General features: G+C 41.3%; 2 protein-coding genes across 8 annotated transcripts in view; one reads left to right on the top strand and one right to left on the bottom strand.

The window, feature by feature from the left end:
• The window catches only part of LOC121671131, an 11114-nt gene extending 498 nt beyond the window's left edge, over positions 1-10616 (top strand). Inside the window, exons 2-3 of the mRNA XM_042042376.1 lie at positions 90-1105; positions 6465-10616. Coding sequence (XP_041898310.1) covers positions 90-1078 — 989 coding nt within the window. The 3' untranslated portion in view covers positions 1079-1105; positions 6465-10616. The remainder of the gene's footprint in view (positions 1-89; positions 1106-6464) is intronic.
• An 831-nt stretch (positions 10617-11447) lies between these two features.
• The window catches only part of LOC121670924 (U2 snRNP associated SURP domain containing), a 51600-nt gene continuing 43720 nt past the window's right edge, over positions 11448-19327 (bottom strand). For all 7 annotated transcript variants that reach the window (XM_042041879.1, XM_042041880.1, XM_042041876.1 and 4 more), the window contains 4 exons: positions 16440-16550; positions 14166-14284; positions 13217-13393; positions 11448-11964 (listed from right to left, as the gene is read on the bottom strand). In XM_042041879.1, the coding sequence (XP_041897813.1) occupies positions 11826-11964; positions 13217-13393; positions 14166-14284; positions 16440-16550 (546 nt within the window). In that variant the 3' untranslated portion in view covers positions 11448-11825. The remainder of the gene's footprint in view (positions 11965-13216; positions 13394-14165; positions 14285-16439; positions 16551-19327) is intronic.

The raw sequence follows: 19327 nt of genomic DNA, 5'->3' as shown, positions 1-19327 counted from the left end.
CCTCGGGCTGCAGCGCTCCGCCCGGCCGCCCCCGCGGAGAGCCCGGACTGAGCGGTACCGGCACCGGCCGCGGCCCCGCACCGCCTGAGTGTGGAGGGCACTTCTAGGAGCGGCTCTCTGCCGGGGCGCTTCTGTAAACCCTGCCCGGCGGGAGGCTCCTCACCCGGTACCCCTCGCACAGCGGAGCAGCGCCCGTAACGGGGAAAACAAAAGAGGGGGGGAAAACCCTGAAAGGCTTGAGAGGGTTCCCGGCCCAGCCCCCCCGCCCTTAGCCCGGTCTGTGCAGAAACTCAGAGTTCCCAAAGGTTCTCCAAAAACATTTTTTAAAAACCCTCACACTGGATCTTCCTGGCAGAGCTCAACACAAATCGATCTGCCCGCAGTTCTTCACAATGTTTTTATAACCGCTGCCCGGTCACCAGGCGGCCCCTTGGGTCAGGACTGGCCGGAGCGCGGTGCGGTCCGGGGGCACGCCCAGCCCGGGCGGCCCCGAGCCCAGCGCAGCCCCGCGAGTGCCGGGGAGAGCCCAGCACAGCCCCCGCTCCTGCCCCGGCCCCGCTGCTGCCGCCGGCCCACACCAGCACCGACCGGCAGCGGCCGGCGGTGGGCCCCGAAACTCCCTGCCCCAGGTGGGAATCAAAACGGGCAGGGCTTTCTCCTGTGTCGTGGAGCCACAGCGCTGTGTGAAGGGCAGTGTAAGCAGTGGTGCAGCTCCAGGTGGCACCGGTACTCTAAAGACGACCACATCCCCAAAACGCGGCTGAAAACGCACGGAGTGGCGAGTCTCGAGTGGACAGCGCACTTGTGGGACACACACTGCCCGATGGGCTTCCGACAATGCCCAGTGACTCTTTTGAAATTTTCTCAGCGGCTTCCTCCGCCGCCGACGGAGCTCGGAGCACTCCGGGGCTGCTCACGAGTTACAGAAGCGTTTCGCGGCTCTCTCCTGTCCATTGCTTTCTCTACCCAGCAGCTCTCGCGTCCGTGCAGCCTCTCCCACCATGCAGAGGATATACACGGCCCACCTCCCCGGGCAGCCGGGAGCCTGGAGCTGCTGGACGGCTGCACCTGGCTCTGACCAATCCCTCCACGACAGATGACACTGGTGAGTTTTTGCTGGAACGTTTATTAACAGCACGGATCTGACAGTACAGCAGAAGCTTTTACACTCAGAGAGCGGATAAAGCACAAATTCACCCGGTGCATGTCTTGCCTGGTAGCACACTATTTAACAAAGGCAAGAAAACAGTACGAGAGGGTGAAGGAGCTAAATGGGTAAGCAATCTTCATATCCCTTATCAAAAAATTTCAATACTTCTCCCACATTTTCTACAGGGATATTAACAGCCAAGCTCCCTTTCTGGCAAAGCTTCTAAGCCCCTTCCAGCCTCAAAGTGAAGAGTAAGGTCTGTAGCAGGACCTTCCCTGCTTGCTCCTCCGAACTCCGAGGGCAGTTGGCAGCGGGATGGGAGCAGGGAGCTCCCCTAGTGTGCGACACCAGTGCCGCCCACACGCCGCCGTCCCGGCTGCGACACAGCCATCAAACCACACAGGCCAACTCAGAACCGTCCCACAAGCTGCCAGGGACGCTAGTGGCAGTGTTAAAATGTTACTGTGACTTTTCATACAGAAGTAATTCGTTAATAGCAGACTTTAAATAACCACTAGATACTCAATAAAAAGTCTCTATTTCATTAAAACTGAGGGGGAAGGGGAAGCCGTTTTTTTTACCCCACAGTGCTCCAGAGGAAGTCTTTAAAGCCACGTTGCATACAAATTATTTGTATCTAGTTGCCAAAATAAATGTGCAGTTTAAACCTGATGAGCTTAAAACAATTGACTTGTAAGATTTGAAACACAGTATATAATGAAAAATAATAAACCTCTGGAGCATCTTGTAGCGTAAAATTCTTGCAGTTATTTTATTCTTTAGTTCTAATCCATGAGTTCTTCACATACAACAAGACTTCTGCTTATATATTTTTATAAAGGTTCGTATTAAATATTTATTTGGCTTTCCATGCTCACTACAGATGAAGTGACCATCACCTAGCTAAAGCAGAAATGTTTCTTTTTCATTCTGGAAATGGTCTGTAGTAGCATCAATTAGTCTATATTAGATGATGAATGACAACGGCAGTATTGAGGCACTGGAGTTCAAAAAGCAATATCTCTCACCACTATTGTTCTGCAGCACTAGTGCAATAAAGGGCAGAGACTACAGGGAGCAAAACCAATTCATAGCAGTGAAAAATCATTAAAATACCGTGAAGTTCAAATTAGTCCCTTCTTTCCAATTCACTTGGTTGAAGAGAGATATGAAATTTTCTGAAAAAACTTACAATGCCAGCTCCAGTTCTTACACCATTTAAAATTTAGTAAGTAACAAAGATAAGCAAACGTGAACTGCAGGTATAACATTTGAAATGGTAAAACTAATCAGTAAACCCAAACATTAAAAGCTGTAATTGGATTCTGCACCTTCCCTGCTGTTACACAGTGGTTACATCTCTCTGAATCAGCAAGTGCAGAAGTACTGACAGCAACACTGCCTTCATCAAACTGCTCCAACTTCACGAGGAAAACACAGGGCCCAGCAGCTCTTTAATTCGACCTACATGCTGCTAAATCCAATCTTATTTTTCAGAACTGGAGCAATGTAGGTATTTATGCTGTGCAGGTGGATCCAAGTACCCACGCAGAACACACCTGCAATCAATCAGGTTCAGTGCAGCTGCTGTATCTGATCTTCCCAGAGGTTTCAGACCTGGTAATCAAGTTATCACTTTGAATAACTCAATATCAATGAATATGGAATGAGTTTATCTGGAAAAGATTTAGACAGCCAACTTTTAATTCACAAGTTTGGAACTTTGGTTGGTTGGTTTTTTAAAATCATCTCTATATCTGTCGCAAAGTATTAGAAACATATATGGCAAAGAAACACAATAGAACAAAAACTGTTCAGAGGCACAGAAAGTGTGTGAAAGAGGAACATTCTGCAGCTGAACAAATACAGCTCTTCACAAATTTATTCAGATACTTCAGTGTACATTTTCCACCCTCTATTTTACTTCATGGCAATCTATTTTAGGCTCACTAATTTCAGTATACTAGATCACCCGTGTCAAATAATAAAAAGTTTCCTTTCACTTTTTGAAAGGCCAGCTTCACTTTTTGATAATTATATGTAGTTTCCTTTGATAGAGCAGAAAAGAATGCAACTTTTGCAGTGCAGGTTGTTACACTCTACAAACTTCAGATAGAATTGGGTGGCTGTATTTACCTCAAACTCTGCAGCCAGAAGTGTGTAAAGTGAGGGATAAGTAACTGCAATAAGAATGTCCCAATTTAAAATATGAGGGGGATAAAATCATACTTTTTTTTCATTCAATGCTTAAACATTTTATGTTACTGTTTAGTATTTTATATTTAGTAACTGTGTTTATGAATTTTACATGTAATATTTAGGCAGCCCAAATCCTGATGAGCTGAACTTCTTCCCCCCTCAAAGTGATACTGCCCCAGTCAGAATTCTCCAAGATTGCCCTCACAACATCCCTTCATTTAAGCAATGGGGCTGAAAAAGGTTTCATCCTTACTGGAACACTTCCCAGCTTTATATCTTTTCATTCTTAAAGATTTGCCTTTCTCATGCTCACAAGGATGCAATGGGCAGAAGAAGTTCTTCCTGAAGTCAAATTTCAGCAAGATTTTATCTTTTATAACAAACTGAAAGATGGAGATTTATGCTGTTATATACCTAGTGTGAGGTAAGTTCTGGGTGCTGATTAAGTATTCCTGTATCTAGCTTAATCTATTCAGGATAAATAGAGATCCTGAATTCCTCAAACACTATCCAAAAGTGAGATTCTTAAAACTAAACCACAAGTTATAGACCACAAAATGTGAACAACATTATGTAAAATTTAGTAGCTCTCAAAACTTGGGAAACCTATTAAGACTGTATTTTAGTATCACCACTGGAGATGGATTACAAGAATCTAAAGAGTAGCATTTAGAATTGCAGGTGTTTATATTTTGCACCCTTCTTTTCAGTATTGTGCATAATGTCTTACCAGCACGTTCAACATGTCATGCAGCAGTGGCAGCTGATTTCCCTCAAAACACGCTTTTTTCCAGTGATGTTGACTCCTTCAGCAGCCATTTCATTAAGTGATGGCTGCAGCAATCTGCGTTCTAAAGTATCCATTTTCTCTTGGATGTTCCTTCTGAACTGTGTGTGCAGAAGCAGCTGGCAGGGACCAAAATTAAAGCAGCCACTCATAAACCAGAAATACAAAGCCAAGTGGATAACCTGTCTGTAACAAGCTCTTCCCTTCAACCCCAGTTTCTCTTTTATATTCAATTCCATTTGCACAGGTGACATTTTCAATAAACTTAATTTCAATAAATATTTTTAAATTTTTATTTGTGCAGCTGAAGGAATTCCAGAACTTTGCAAATGTCCTGGGGACACTGCAGTGTAGACTAGTCTCTATTTGACTTTCATTAAAATTAGAAATCTTTTTTTGGCTGTTGTGTAACTGGTTCAAGTTCTAAAGGAAATTAAGAGATTCTACTTTTATAACCGCATACCTTTTAAACAAGGGGCAATGCACTGTTTCACACCAAAAGCTTCCCAAACCTTTAGCAGGTCACACCTAAGAGCTACCTCAGCCCCATACATTTGGGCATCTCTAAACCCCGTCCAACCAAACCCTTGATCCTAACACCCTTCACCCCCAGGGCTTGGGGTGCCCAGGAGCCCTTCAGCTGCTCAGGGCAGTCCTGTCCCTGGATAACATCCCTGTCCCAGGGGCTCTGCCTGGCACCGGTGCCACACAAGGTCACCCAATACCTCCTGCTGCACAGTCCCAGGGGCCTCATTTGCCTCTTCCCTCCCTGAGGGCAGAAGGCAGAAGCCAAACAATGATCCCTTGGATCTAAGCTCCCAGGTGATGGAGCAAAACAGCCAGTTCTCATTTGACTATGGATTGGACAAATTTATATCCCAGGGAAGAGAGTTGCCAATCCCTGTCTAAAGAGCTTTGGACAAAAGAGTGAGAATTCAGTTTCTCACATAAGTAACATACAATATGCAATAAATTACTGTCTCAGAAGGTTATTGAAATTAATCCACTGCATCTCTTCAAAACTCACAGAATAACATAAAGCATTCACTAATTACTCTTGAAAATCCCCAGGATTTGAGAAAAAGGGACTCTCTATCTATAGCATTTTCGTATTTCTTCTCCATACCACAGTGGCATGAAAGATGAGTTTTCCCCCAGTGAAACTGCCTAGAAATGAGGCTTTATTACAAACGTATCTTCTTTCTTTCTTTTTTAATTTCTCTAGTACAATTACCCTGTGCAAAAACAGAGGATGAGAATCTCCAGCCCCTCAGTTCACACAATGGACAGAATTCAATCCCAGTCTCATGTCTAAAAGTTTATAGCCAATTCTTTTCCAGAATTTGCCCAAGGCAAAAGTCTCCATTCAGTTAATCAGCAGACTGTTCTTTTCTCATAGCACAGGGAAGATAACCTGAAATGCCAGGAAAAAACATAAATCCAAGAGACGCAGATTTCATGATGAAAATGCCCAGTATCAGCTGCAATGCACCTCTATACCATAATAAGTTCAGAAGATTCATCTCTACCCTCCCGAGTTTCTATTTGCAACAGTGCAGTCAGTGTTTGCTCCAGCAGGATCTAGCAGGTGGAAACATCTGGCTAAAGCATTCCTGAAACACCAGAGGTGTATCTCTTTAGCATGGCTCAAAAAAGATGAAAACTGGTTTCTACTCCCAGTGATGGCTTTGGTAGTGATTCTGATTGCTAGTAATGATCCTGGAAGTTCAATCCTGGGCACAGGCTGCTCCATCTTCCACAAATCCAAACTGTATGCATCAATTCCACCCTCCTCTTCCCACGCCAGCTAAATTTTAAAACAAGAACAGTTTGTCATACAGAATTAAGAAATTCTGCCAGGTTAAATCTTTCTGTGAAAGATTTCTGAGAGCTTTACGCAGACCTTATGCTCACCCCTTCTCCTTGCTCACCTCTCTACAGGCATAGTTACCACACACAAGCTCTAGTCTCAGACCTAGGTCCAGCCTCAGGAGGCCAAGAAACAGACTCAGGGAAAAAGATTCCACACTTGCTTGCAGACAGCCTCTTAACAAGGTCTTGAAGAGTCAAACTGATGGTCTGTATTTGAGGCAAACAGCTACAGCAAGTTCCCCAGTCCACACAAGAGTAAAAATAGAGCAAGGTCCAGAGATATCAAAACATCCCATGTTTAGGAACTCTGAGCTCTAAGAGAAGATTGTCAGTAACTGCGAGTTGTAATCTATCCCAAAGGAATACTCTGGGCTCTAACATCAAGAGTTCATATCCCAGCCTTTCCCATCTTGTGGGGGCATCTGAGGTCTCTCTCTTCTTTTTTGTCTTTCACAGATCTTGCAGAACCTAAATTATCTTGAAGGCATTTGCTCCTCTTATGTTTGAGTTCTGTTTTCAAATGTCACTGGAGCGAAGGGGAGAAGGAGAGAGGAGAGAGCCTGTAACAGCTCGCGGCTAAGAGATGGCCCCAGTCCTGCACGTCCTTACAGCCTTGCACCTCATCCTATGGGCCTGCCCACCCTGTGCCCACTCACCATTTCCACAAGGAAAGCTGTCAAACAAAGCAGCAGAAAGGACAGAAGAAGAAAGCGAGGCACAGGGAAGGAGGGAACAGGACCTGCCCCTAAAGCAGCACCAAGGTGTGACATTGGCCCAGCCACAGCACTCAGTGTCCCGCTACAGCTCCACCCGGGCTCCTCGCCCTCCCTGCCTTCTCTGCAAACTGCTGCCAGTGTTAACGAGCACTGCTCGTTCATCAGCTCCTCATCCGAGCAGCAGTCCCAAGTGGGAGCTTCCTTTGTTCAAGAGAGAATTACACAGACAACTACAGAGCGAGCAGCCCATGCCCCATTAATGAGTTAGAGGAGCACAGAGGTCACTGTTGACAGAGGAACAGCAGCAGCCATTAGGGTTGGACAACGCAGGCAGAACAGCATCGAGCAGCAGAGAGCGGGTGAGGCCAAGGAACTGTTCATGTGTAACAGGCACGAACAGTGCTCTCTTCCAGGTTAAAAATAAAAACATTTCTGGTATCAGCAAACTGCCAATTTTATTGTTGCCATGTCAATTGGAAAATTTTCTACATAAAATACAAACCCAAAAGCAAGTAAGACAAAAAAGTCCATGTGAAACTACCATTTCCTCTTTAAGTAACCACAAACAGTAAACTTTCCAGCTTAAGACAGAGTTACACTGTAGATCATCCCAGCACAAGATCAGACATCAGAAGTGGCAAATGGCACAGGCTCACCCATAAAAGCCAACACTGCATGGAGAGAAGCAGGTGGAGGAAAAAACAGTATGCAACTGTTTAAGACTTCTGTATGCTACAAGGGAAAGAGATTTGGACAAAATTAAATTATCATTTTAGTTGTGATACTTACAAGAGTGGCTTAAAAATTGAGGAGCAGCAGCTCCAGCAGCAGCAAGAACCACCAAAGTACTGGAATTCTTGCGCCAGCACATGCAGCAATGAGAAAAAAATATTTATATTACTGCTATGAACTGTTTTAATAACATGTAAATTTATGACCTCAGCAGCCTTATTCTGAAAAGTAAACTGATACAATTTTCAGACTGACATTATCAGGTTTGTAATTTGATAAATCTCATTATATTGAGCAGCTTAATTGATACTGAACAGTGCTTGATTTTAAGAGAAGATAACTGTAAAATTCTCATCTAGGTTATTCCACTGTTGCTATCTTCACCTCTAGAATATTCACCTTAAGTATTCAGGGTAGACCAACAATAGCTGAGAACAAAACACCAAACTCCTCACACAGCTGTACGAAAGTGCAGCAAGCTACCTCTCTAAAAACTACCAAGTTCAGACCTTAGTCCATCTGCAGCAATACAGCAATGCTTCTCATTTTTGTTTATTTAAAGCATCAATTCCACTGAAGCACTGTAACTGCCTGTGGAGGAAAACCCCACAAGCAAGCTGCCTCAAGTGATGAGAGAGAGTCAGAACAGATTTGCCATTTGCAGCTGATCTTGCTTTTCTCATCCCAAGATTCTGGTTTTTAAGGCATTACATGAACTCTTCACTCTCGTGTCACCAGGACAGATGAACTCACATCAGCGACAGCTGCAATTCTAAATATACGCTTTGGAAAATATTTGTTACCCTTGTTCCTAAGTGGTTGTTGATTCTTACACTTCAAAACCTGCAAAGGGGAGGTGGGGGGAGACCACGTGCACGTGCAGTGTCCAAATAACCTGATACTGATGTTCAGAAACCAACTCTTCCTCAAGCAGTATTACAAAAAATACATGCAGCTGCTCTGCAGCGAAGTCAAAGGAAGTCAGAGTGAAGCAGTTTGAATACAAACACTTCTGTAACACTGGGAAAATTTTAATTGTTGAAAGGAGACTCTATGCACTACATAACCTTCTACACCAGGACAGGGCACTGAGCCTGACCAAGCCTTGTGGAGACACTCCCTGAGCCAGGACTGGCTCAGAGCAGATGTACCTGCACCTGTGTCCCTTGAAGGCCTTCCCATAAACATCGGGATGTCCCGGAGTGCAGGGCAGGCTTCACCAAAGTTTATCAGAACGGCAGTGTCTAGCACGGATCTGGGAACATACCACGGACGTTCCCTTTCCAAGGTCACCCCACTCTGTTTCAGGCTGCTCAGGAGTTCTCAGCCAGGCTAGAACTGGGCTCGTACAAGCTACACTCGGTTTCTCTGCTTTGGACAAGCCTGAACACTGAAGCATGAACATTTCCCTCTGGTTTCCCTAAGGCAGGGCAGGAGAGGACAGAGGAGCCCATTACCCACTTGTGTCTCCACGCCCTCCTGAAGCTGAAGAGCTGGACTTGCGCACACCGAGGGATCTGAGAGGATAATGAGCTCCCTCTTCCTCTACAACCACAGAAACCTTTGGGAGACACAGGACCACACCTCTCCAGGTCAGGACCTTATTTCACAAGGATTCATCTGAATGCTACTTCCTGAATCTCAGATCAGTTATTTACATTACCCACTCAGCACTTCACCCCAAAAGGCTGCAGAAACACAAGATCACACAGTAATGGCAATGGCGACTGTACCTTGTCACTGCAATGCGACCTAAAGAAAAATGAATTTCATAAGCAGCCTAATTTTAAGTCTTCAATAATAATTTGCATCTTTTACAAAAGATTTGTTACCAGATGCTGTCCCCTTCCTGCTTTTCTTTGTGTAAAAGCCAAGCTATAAACAAAACCACAAAAGCAGGAGAAAATTACAACTAAGCAGGATCAAAAGATACTCTTTTCTACAGGGCAAAAAAACCCAGGCAGTCCAGTTAATTATACAGATTCTTAATTGCTCTTAAGAGACTATTGGGTAAGAACAGCTGTTTTAAAGCCCAAGACACAAAGCAAAGAAGAGGTATGAGAATGGTATTTAGAGAACAGATACTGAAAAAGGCATTGCATAATAGAGCACTTACAAAATAAAGCCTAATGGGTGTGCTCCTTTAGCTCTTTTGCTACTCGGCTTAAGCTTTCTATAATCACTGATGAGAATTTTTAAAAAGCTGAAATGAAAATTAATTATTGAAAAGTACCTGAAATGCTAAGTGATCTTCTACCCTGAGAGTTTTTAGCTATTAAATGAAATACACAATTGATTCTGCAGATAAAACACTCCTGTGGCAAAGCATCTTTAGTCCCACTTGACCCAAAACATTGACATTCATCACTCCTCCATTTTATAAACAGCTACAAGATAAAAGTAATGAAGTTAATTGGATCTGAAGTGATCATCTTCCCACTGCACAGTTAGGATTTTCCCTGTCCCCGACTGATTTTAGTACCTACTTTTCTCTCTAGAAAGCCTCATCTGGTCTGTGCCAGGTATGAACACACAGCATTTAAGAAAAAAATAAATTGGTTTCTAATAGTTTAGCAACCAAAATCTGTGCTGAATCCTATCCTGAAACACATTATGTTACAGGGAGAAAGAAAAATACAAAAAATAAACTCTGCATATTTCTAAAACAGATTGTTTATAATGTATTACAAAAAGATAAAAGGTGTATTCTTTTCTCATTATCAATGCATCTATTCAATACTCATTCTAAGAAAGTCTTTACAGTATGCATGCATTCTCCATAGTTTCAGTGTTCCGGATCACAGTTCTCATTAGCAAAGAGAATTCTCCACTTAATTCTCACATATGCAACAATTTATATAATCTTATCACAATGTCTCTCATCAGGAAAAAAAGAGAGAAAATATGTTGTGGTTTTTTTTTTTTTGTAAGACCTTTCAGATCCTGCTTCAGGAAGTGCAGCCACTGAGGCTATTTACATGTCCAACAGAAGATTTTCCCCAGCACATTTACAAATCTTTAACTGTGTGAAGCCTGTGGATACACCAATGTAACAGCAGGCCATCATCCAGCACCCTGTGCCTGCAGTTAAGCACAGCTTTTGCTTTCACAAACAGTTCACAAGAGGCCAGATCCCTTTTGATTTTGTATTTTTATTACAATCTCCCCACGCCTCCACATATAAACGCTGAACCCTCCCCATTTCTCGTCCCTCCCCCTCTCCCACCCACAGAAAGGTTGCATGGTAAGGTGATGCAATTTAAAGCCACATCAATGCCTAACACACAGAAAAGGTTTGGAGAAGGGAAAGCCTAACATTAAAAATAAAAAAAAAAAAAAGTTAAACAGCCTCTTGAATCAAAAATATTAATAAATATGTAACAAAATTTAATTTTTCCCACCCTGAAGAATTTCCACAACAGAGGAATAAATTCAATAAAATAATGTAAAAGCTTTCCTTTTGCAGTAAAAATCAGTTTTAGAAAACAAGAGTGTACTTGAAGGCTGCAATTATTGTATCTATACTTAAGAAGTCACAGAGCCTCAGGCTTGGTGTCCTTTTAGTGTTCCCCATGTGTGCCACAAAGGCGGCTTGTTACTGAGACATCACACATATGCTACACACACACCCCAGAGGATGTGTCTTTGCAGAGGCCCTTTTTTAAAAACAAACAAAAACATTACTGCGGTGTTATAAATATCCCTGTGATTAAAATGGAGACATAGGAAGCAAAGATTTACCTGTAAAGCTTATCAGGGTAGGTACCAGACTGCTCAACTCTTCTTACAGTAAAATCTCACAGTAGGAAAGAAACCCCATTCACTGGATTCAGAAGGTGCTTTTATCTGGATAGCCAGACCAGTGAGAACAGGAACAGAGCCACACTGAACCATCCAAGCACCACAGTCTGTCTGAAATACACAATACTTCCAAACAAACTGTGCACTCCCTTCGGGATCTGGATCACCAGTGGGGCAAGAAAACAACATCTTCATTTTCTGTTCAGATTTTATTTGAAATCTAATTCAAATTGTCAAAGCTACAAAAAGGGGGAACATTTGGGTTATTTCAGCTATGTCACAACGTTCTAAAAACAAAATATCACTACTGCCAGCAGATCAGTTACACACATTTCTGATGAAACTTCTAAACACAAAAATGTTTCTTTTGGGAAATAGTCACAATGAAGATATTTTGTACAATATAAAACAATGACAGGTCTACAGATGCCGATACTCATGAGTATACACGTGCATTCACAAAAAAAAATAATCAGGAATGCTTTTTTGTTTTTAAACAGACTGTTCAGGCACAAAAACAAAACCGCATTTCCAGTAAATGACAGCATCATAAAAAATATTAACAATGTCAGTGTTTGCTTTTCTTTGACTTCTTGTGAGATCTGTGAGGAGAACGGGACTGAGACCTGGATTTTTTCCCTGACTTTTTAGGGGATCTAGATCGTGATCTTCTTGATCTTTTGGGTGTCCTGGAGCCAGACGGCGACCTAAAAAAAAAAAAAAAGGTTTATGTCAAATACTAACAGATTAAAAGCACCTCTTCCCGATGTTATTTGTCTTCATTTATTGAGCCAAACAAGGTAGAAAATATTTTTCCCTAGTAAGGAAAGTAACAGAATGCTATCTTGCTTTTGAGAAAAAGGCCATTTTTGCATTATGAGGTTTTGAGACAATTTTGGGCTTAACTTCAGTGCTTAGAACCCACAGGAAAAGTAACACACTCATGTCCTTAAACCCACATCAGGAATTCACAGCCTTTCACATACTAACCACCTTGGCTCTTATATTAATTGCAGCTTATGTCCACATAGAAATGAAAAACTATGTTCAATTGTGTTACAGTCAAATACTTCTGATTTTCATCAAACATGTTCAGATTGTGATGCAACTCCACAGGAAAAGAAGGGACACTGAATAAATTTACTGTCATCTAACCCAAACTTAATATATTGATCTAATATAATGAAAATTGAATGAGCATCATATCAACTCAAAAAAAAACCCTCAAATACTTTTCTACTTTTACTTGAAATCCTTATTTATATAAGCACAAGAATACTGTAGATTTGTGTTACGATTTCCTCAACACCATCAAAGGAATTTTTCTCAGCATGACTGAGGAATTTTATATCAGTAAGATATTCTATACCTCTAAAAGAAGTGGAAGGTGAACTTTCAAGTTACAGCAACATTAGTACAATAATAAAATTTCACCTCAAGTTTAACATTAACTAAAGACAAATACTTGTGTCAGAGTGGAGATTAGGAAATACCTAGTTTGGAAACAAAACCCCATAACCAGTATCTAATTTTTTTCCCCTTAAGAAACAAACTATGGGAGTGAGGAGCTTCATGGAAGCTAATCTTCAGTGAAAGGCTACATGGTCACTGTAATTTGAGAGGGTCTATAGAAGGGCTATAGAAATTTTAGAAGGACTACAGAAGACTTTTCCTTTGAAAATAAAAAGAAAGGTGCTCTAGTTTAAAGCCATATTTCTTAAAACCCCCAGTAAACAGGTAAACAAAACTACAGCAGAGCAGAGTCTGGAGTTGTCAGGGCAGGAGGCTGTGTACACTTCCAACCCCAGTGTCCAAAGGTATTAATGAGGAGCAGGCACTACAGAGCACTGTGAGAGGAAACCGGAGTATCAAATGTGCTCTGCTAAAACACACATCCCCTCCAAAACCCCAGCCAAACATACCCATCAGCTTCCTGAAACAGAGAAGATACCAGCTCACCTTTTGCCTTTTTTACTGACATCTCTGGGAGAATCTTTGTGTGAAGAGCGGGAGCGGGAGCTCTCCTTGTGAGAGCGCTCGGAGCGCTCGGAGCGTTCCGATTTGGGCGAGGGAGACTTGGCTCGGCGGCTGCCGCTGCTGCGGGACGGGCTGGGCGTGGCGCTGTGCCGCCTCTTCCTGGGCATGGGACACACACACACGGGGAGTGAAAACGGACAGTAAGAACATCTGTTCCTTTCTGCAGGGATTTTCTTTAGCCAATGTGATGTCAGATACTTGTAAGTAATTAAGATATAGTAGGCTTTTTATTATTAAAACAAAAAATCAAGTTTAACATGTGCAACAGATTTTCTCTGCTTGAAAATAATTAAGGCCCGTGAGTCATTTTGTAGTGTAAAAACATTCTGTCACAGCTCCCTGAAAAGCAAGGCCTTTTACCATAGCTACACTTAGAACCATGGCATAGTTTGGCTATGCAAGTGTTAGAAGATCAGTGTCCAATCAACTACGCCAAACCCAGCTGTTCAGAAGGATCTGCACTATGAGATGAGTAACATTTAAACCACTGCCTGTCATTTGTGGTCTGTCTTCAGGACAGTTTCCTGACTGAGACACTGCAGACAATTCACCGCTACAAGACAGTTTAACCCCGTTTGCAACTGGTCATCTTTTTACCATGTTTCCTCAGGGCATAGATGAGCCAAAGGGCAACTCTATTCAAAGGGGAAATGGTTCCTCCCTTGGGGCAGAGTAAAAATGACAATTCCTTGAACACTGGAGCATGTTTTATTAGTCAAAGCATGGGTTTTGTTTGGATTTTTTGTTTGTGGTTTTGTGTTTTTCTTTTAAAATCAGATGCATGATAGAGCGTAATTTCAGGGCTGCCATTGCCTACGAAGACACTGTTAGGGTTTTCCTCCCATCCACTTTACTCCAAGGATAGCCATACCTCTCTTTTCGTGTTGGTGTACATTCCTCCTTTTCCTTCTTATCTTTGGACCTGGTCTCACACTTTTCCTTGTCCTTTTTGTCTCTGTCCCGTTCTCTTTCCATCTCTTTTTCTTTTTCCTAGATTATTAGAAGCATTCATGATTTCAGATAAGGGTGAGTAATTATTAGAGGCAATCAAGCTAATCACAAACAGCATAAAAGCAGTGAGCACTGATGGAACACAGCACACGATCTGAACTGATGGTCACACCCTCCCACCTCTTCAGCCCTTTGCTTCTGCAAAACATTTACTGTAACACAAACGCTAACAGAAACATGAGGGATGTCACCCTGTGTGAGAATATCAGAGTAACTGGAAATGAACAGTCTTCAATGTTACAAATTTCAGGGAAATATTACAGCTGTAATAGATTTTCTAAACTAAACATGGAAGAATACCAGGAACCTCCTTCTACTTAAAACATATGGCATTCAGCCTCATTAATCCAGATGGAAAATTTATATACTCTCATAACTAGAGGCTATCTAAAGACAAAACAAAAATACAAACGAGATTCTGCAATAACATCTACTCTGTCAAAAACAAACAACTATAGTCCATTTTTAGGTGTCAACAGGACCATTCTGAAAGAAAATATATACCCTGAGCACATGTAGTCTGTCAAACAGAAGACTAACTATACAGAAATAAACCTCATCAGCAAGTCTGAACACAGAGGTCAGATGCTGTGGTTTTTAGTACTGATCAATCATTAAAGCAAATTCATTCCATGGCAAAAAATAATCTAAAATCACTGCACTCTCAAGCTGTGCCAGGTTTATTTGATAGCATAACTGTGCATTTCATCCTGGTATTTTAAATAGCTCTAAGTTTCTTGTCTCTAAACAATATACAATGCTGCTGGGAAATTACTCTTGGACAGCTTATTTTAAGTTTGACAAAAAAGAATGACCAACCACCAAGTTCATGGGAAATGTAATCAGAACCAGTATTACATTACTATTATAAAAACTAACTTTATTATGGCATTAAAGCAAAAGATGAAGTTATTCCCTTAACAACAGTTACTATTGTTTTAAAGAATGATTATAATTATCATTAAGTATTTCTTTCTTTCTTGAAAGTGAAAGAGACAATTATTAAAAATCCAAAATACAGTGAGCTGGTTGAACTCATTCAACACAAGGCACCTAAAACTTTATCAAGATTGTTATTATCAATTTCTGTTTGTTTAAGCTACTGTCTCACTAAGCATTCTGTGCTTACTGTACAAATAATTTCTTTTACAGAAAACACCAAGAAAGTGGAAAGTTTTATGATACAACTACATTTAGAAAGAAAGTTACTCATAAAAGTCTTATAAAGTCTTAACTGCAGTCTTAACTGCTAACATCAACTTGCAATGTGTACATCTCCTTCAGGGATCGGTTTACCTAATTTTTACAAGTCTCTTTCTTCAAGGTACTGTGAATTAGTCAGATATTGAGCACTAAATAATGCAAATAACAAGTGACAGAAAAAGCCCTCGTGGAAGCTGCTTATTCAATTTAGCTTCCAAGGAACTGCACGGGTACCTAACTTCACCACTGATCTGTCAGGCTGTGAAACCAGATCAGAAAAGCAACTGTCACTTATCCTCCCTCACTAAATGCAATGTCCAAAGAGGTTATATTTTATCATTGTGTTTCAAAGGTTGGAGATTACATCATATCACATATAAGATGTTAACTATTAAAATCGCTCTGACTTCATAGTCCAAAGAGGACTACTAAAAATGGTCATGGTACAGAATTAGTCACACGTGGGTGAATGGATGAGCTGGAATTATTCACGAAACTTAAGACACTGGAGAATCAGAAATAGATATGCTGCTTAAAACTGTTCTCTCCCTTCCTTGGGAAGCCTTTAGCACAAGAGATCAATTACTAAAAGCAAAATGAGAAGCCTGATGAACATCTTCAACTGAGAGCTGTCCCCTTCCTTTCCCACACCTAACAGTTTGCTTCATGCAGTAGACCCAAGAGTGGTCTCTAAGGTTTCTATACACTCTATGACACCCAGATGTAAAGGGGGAAACACTACAGTATTTTGATTAAAAAAGGAGATTGTAGGTATTCTGCCGAAAGCACTTGGACTTAAGCACGCAGTCTGACATTGCAGTAGTATTTTAACAAGAACCATGTGTTGTTATGCTTAATGCCACCCTACATTCAATCAACTCAATAAAAGCCTATCACAGAATCAGAGGCAAACATAAAGAACAGTTCTTACCCTCTGGAGCAGCTTGTCTCTATAGTGTTCAACCTGTTCCTGAAAACTCTGGCCTGGTTTCTTGGGTCTTTTCCCAGACTCTAACTCATCCTGAAACTTCATCACCTTAAGCTGTGAAAATAATACTGACCATTAGATTATTTGGCTTATTATTTATCCAGTTAGGCAGGTGGCTGAAAATGAAATTTCCATGATTTATAATCTGTGTTCTTCATTCCTTCTATACAAGCTTGTGCACAGAGGTACCAGATTTATTTAAACTGGATCAAAGTAACAAAACCACACACTTATCTGCAGGCACCTGCAGTTGTTTACAGACATGGTAAGAACTAAAAATAGAGGGAATTTTTTTCTGTTATTCTATTAAATTCTGTTCCCATCATTAGTACACTGCACCCTTGTCTTTCCTGGGTCATTATCTGGTTTTTTTCTTTCAAAATGAAATCATTTACTGCAGGTGTCAATACATTCTTTCAATTTCTCTTGTCTACTTCAAAGTTTCCTTCGGAAACTGCCTTTTTGCATTAACCCTAAATGTTAAAATAAAATGACTGACATAATTAGGACATAAAACAATGCATCTCCTCTTCAGGGTTGTTTGCACAGAGTGGCTGATTTGAAAGAACTGATTTTTACTAACATAATACTTTTTCATGTGCTAACAAGCTTACCAACCGACTTCAGTTCCCAAGTGCTGCTAAATGTAACACTAAATTTGCTGCAGTATCCCCAGCAGAGTCACAAAGTTAAGCATATGTCAGAATTTCTCCATGTGTTGTTTTTTTGTGGATTGTTTTTTTGGGGTTGGGTTTTTTTTTTTTGGTCTCGATGAGTAAAACCTTCTCCAAGTTGATTCACATAATGAAACTTCACTCACATCTCTTATCATCTGTCAATTCTTTACTCCTAGCGACATGTCCTTGTACAAACAATCCTTCAATTTGTTTTGGAGAAGAAAGCGTCTCTTTTTTGGGGAAGGAAGGAAGATCTTGGTAATAGTTCAGGTTGTATTTGTCAGCCCTCTTCCAAATGTTCATGCTCTGACCCTCCTGCATGTCCTGTTCCAATACCGACATCCTATACATTAGTAGATTTTTCCAGTGCTCGAGGTTTTATTTTTAGCAAACACACAAAGTTATTTTCTCTTTAAAAATATTTAATTCTTTCACACTGAAAACACACAAAGGAAAAGACTTTGCAACTATGTCCATTTTGATTATCGGAAAGGATTCTTATTCTCCAGGTCCTCAATTCCCCAATATGAAGTAGTCACAAAATCAAACTCTGCAGGGTTTTTCCTTCCCTCTCAAAAATCGAGCAGACGGGATCTAATCAGCCCTTCCAATTACTGACAGAAAGGAAAGGTATCACAAAAACAAACTAATCACGAGTATGTTAAGAAACATAAAATCCAAGCAAGGATAACACTATTTTGAACAGGATCCCCTTTCCCTTCAGTTACAGAGCTTATGCCAACACCATTTTTCATTTTAGTCTCAAATATAAGGGAACAACTTGCTTTAGGGGAAAAAGAAATAAAACTTTAAAAAAGCAGTTACCTCACATCACAGTAAATTTCTGTTAACTATTCTGCTTCCCTCCCTCACTTACAGAGTCTGCTCTCCCTGCAGCTGAGCATTTTTTCTTACAATTCAGCCAATGGAAAACTGTCATCGTCATTTGTCACATACCACCTTCAATAAAGGCATGTTTTTCTTCTCCCCCCTTCAAATGCAGAGTTCCAAAGGCAGAAATACCTTCTGGAAACATACTCAGTTTAACTGTGTACCACCTGTTCTGATAAAAAATCAGAATAGCATTCCCTACCATCATGTAAACTCCAAGGTTATCAGCTGCTCAGCATCTTCAGTACCAAGCAGGAGGAGTGCAGAGGAAGCTTAGCTGATCCAAGAAGCCTCTTGGGCTGTCATAGCATGAATATGCCCATAAGACTTTTTTTTCCCAACTAAGTAACCCAGATAATTTAAAAAAACAAAACTAACAAAAACTCAAACCAACAAAGCCCAAAGAAACCCTCCATCCTCATCAGATTTTATTTCTTTACAGTTTTAGCCAACAAAGCTGTGACAGTCTCTGTTTAATGATATTTAGAAAGCAAGGAAGCCTAAGTCTATAGCCCAAAGAAACCCGAGATGAAAATAAACTAGGAATCCCAACAACAGGCTTTACCTGATTTAATAAGCTAAATGGATGCAAAAATTGCTGACATGCATGCCATACAACCCACTGTTGGCAGCAGGTTTTAAATGGCAAGAGGAATTATTTGCACATAGTTTCTCCAGAAACTGTGGGTGGAGTGGGGCGCTGAAGGTGGTCATTAGCAGGTGCCTCGAGAAGAGAGAAAATAGGAAAAGCCTACCCTGTGGTAACATCTCACTCAACATCTCCCCAGACTCCAGCTATGGTAGGATCATGTGGTTTCTTGAGACAGCTCTGGTCTTTTACACACCAGCCATGGATGGATCTCTCCTCCACACAATCTCTGTATCTCCCTTTGAACCCATGTAAACTGACTCATTTTAAAAGATGCTGTGAGCAGAGGAAATGACTACACCGCCTGGAAAAGGCGACTAAGTGTTACAAAGTGCTGAGATGGTATCAACAGCTCACTACAGAAAGATCAGGCTCTTCCATCCACTCCTGCACTCCAAGCACAGAGGCCCCTTCCACCCTTCCCCTGCACCAGCTGCAGTGCTTGGCTGAGCCTTCCATTCACTATTTCACTGCTCACTGTATACTGGCCAAAGTGAACACTCTTCTCACGACCTCTCCATGCAGAGTACAGGATGCTCATATCCCTATCACACAGTTCAAGATACTCCCACAGGAGAAAGATCCTTAACACTTAGACTTAAATCTGCTTAAGC

The sequence above is a fragment of the Corvus kubaryi genome, unplaced genomic scaffold, assembly GCF_017639235.1.
Source record: "Corvus kubaryi isolate FWS band 111438036 unplaced genomic scaffold, C.kubaryi_AGA036_p1.0 37397, whole genome shotgun sequence".
NCBI lineage: Eukaryota > Metazoa > Chordata > Aves > Passeriformes > Corvidae > Corvus > Corvus kubaryi.
The sequence above is the reverse complement of the archived record's forward strand: the minus strand, read 5'-3'. Positions and strand labels throughout refer to the sequence as shown.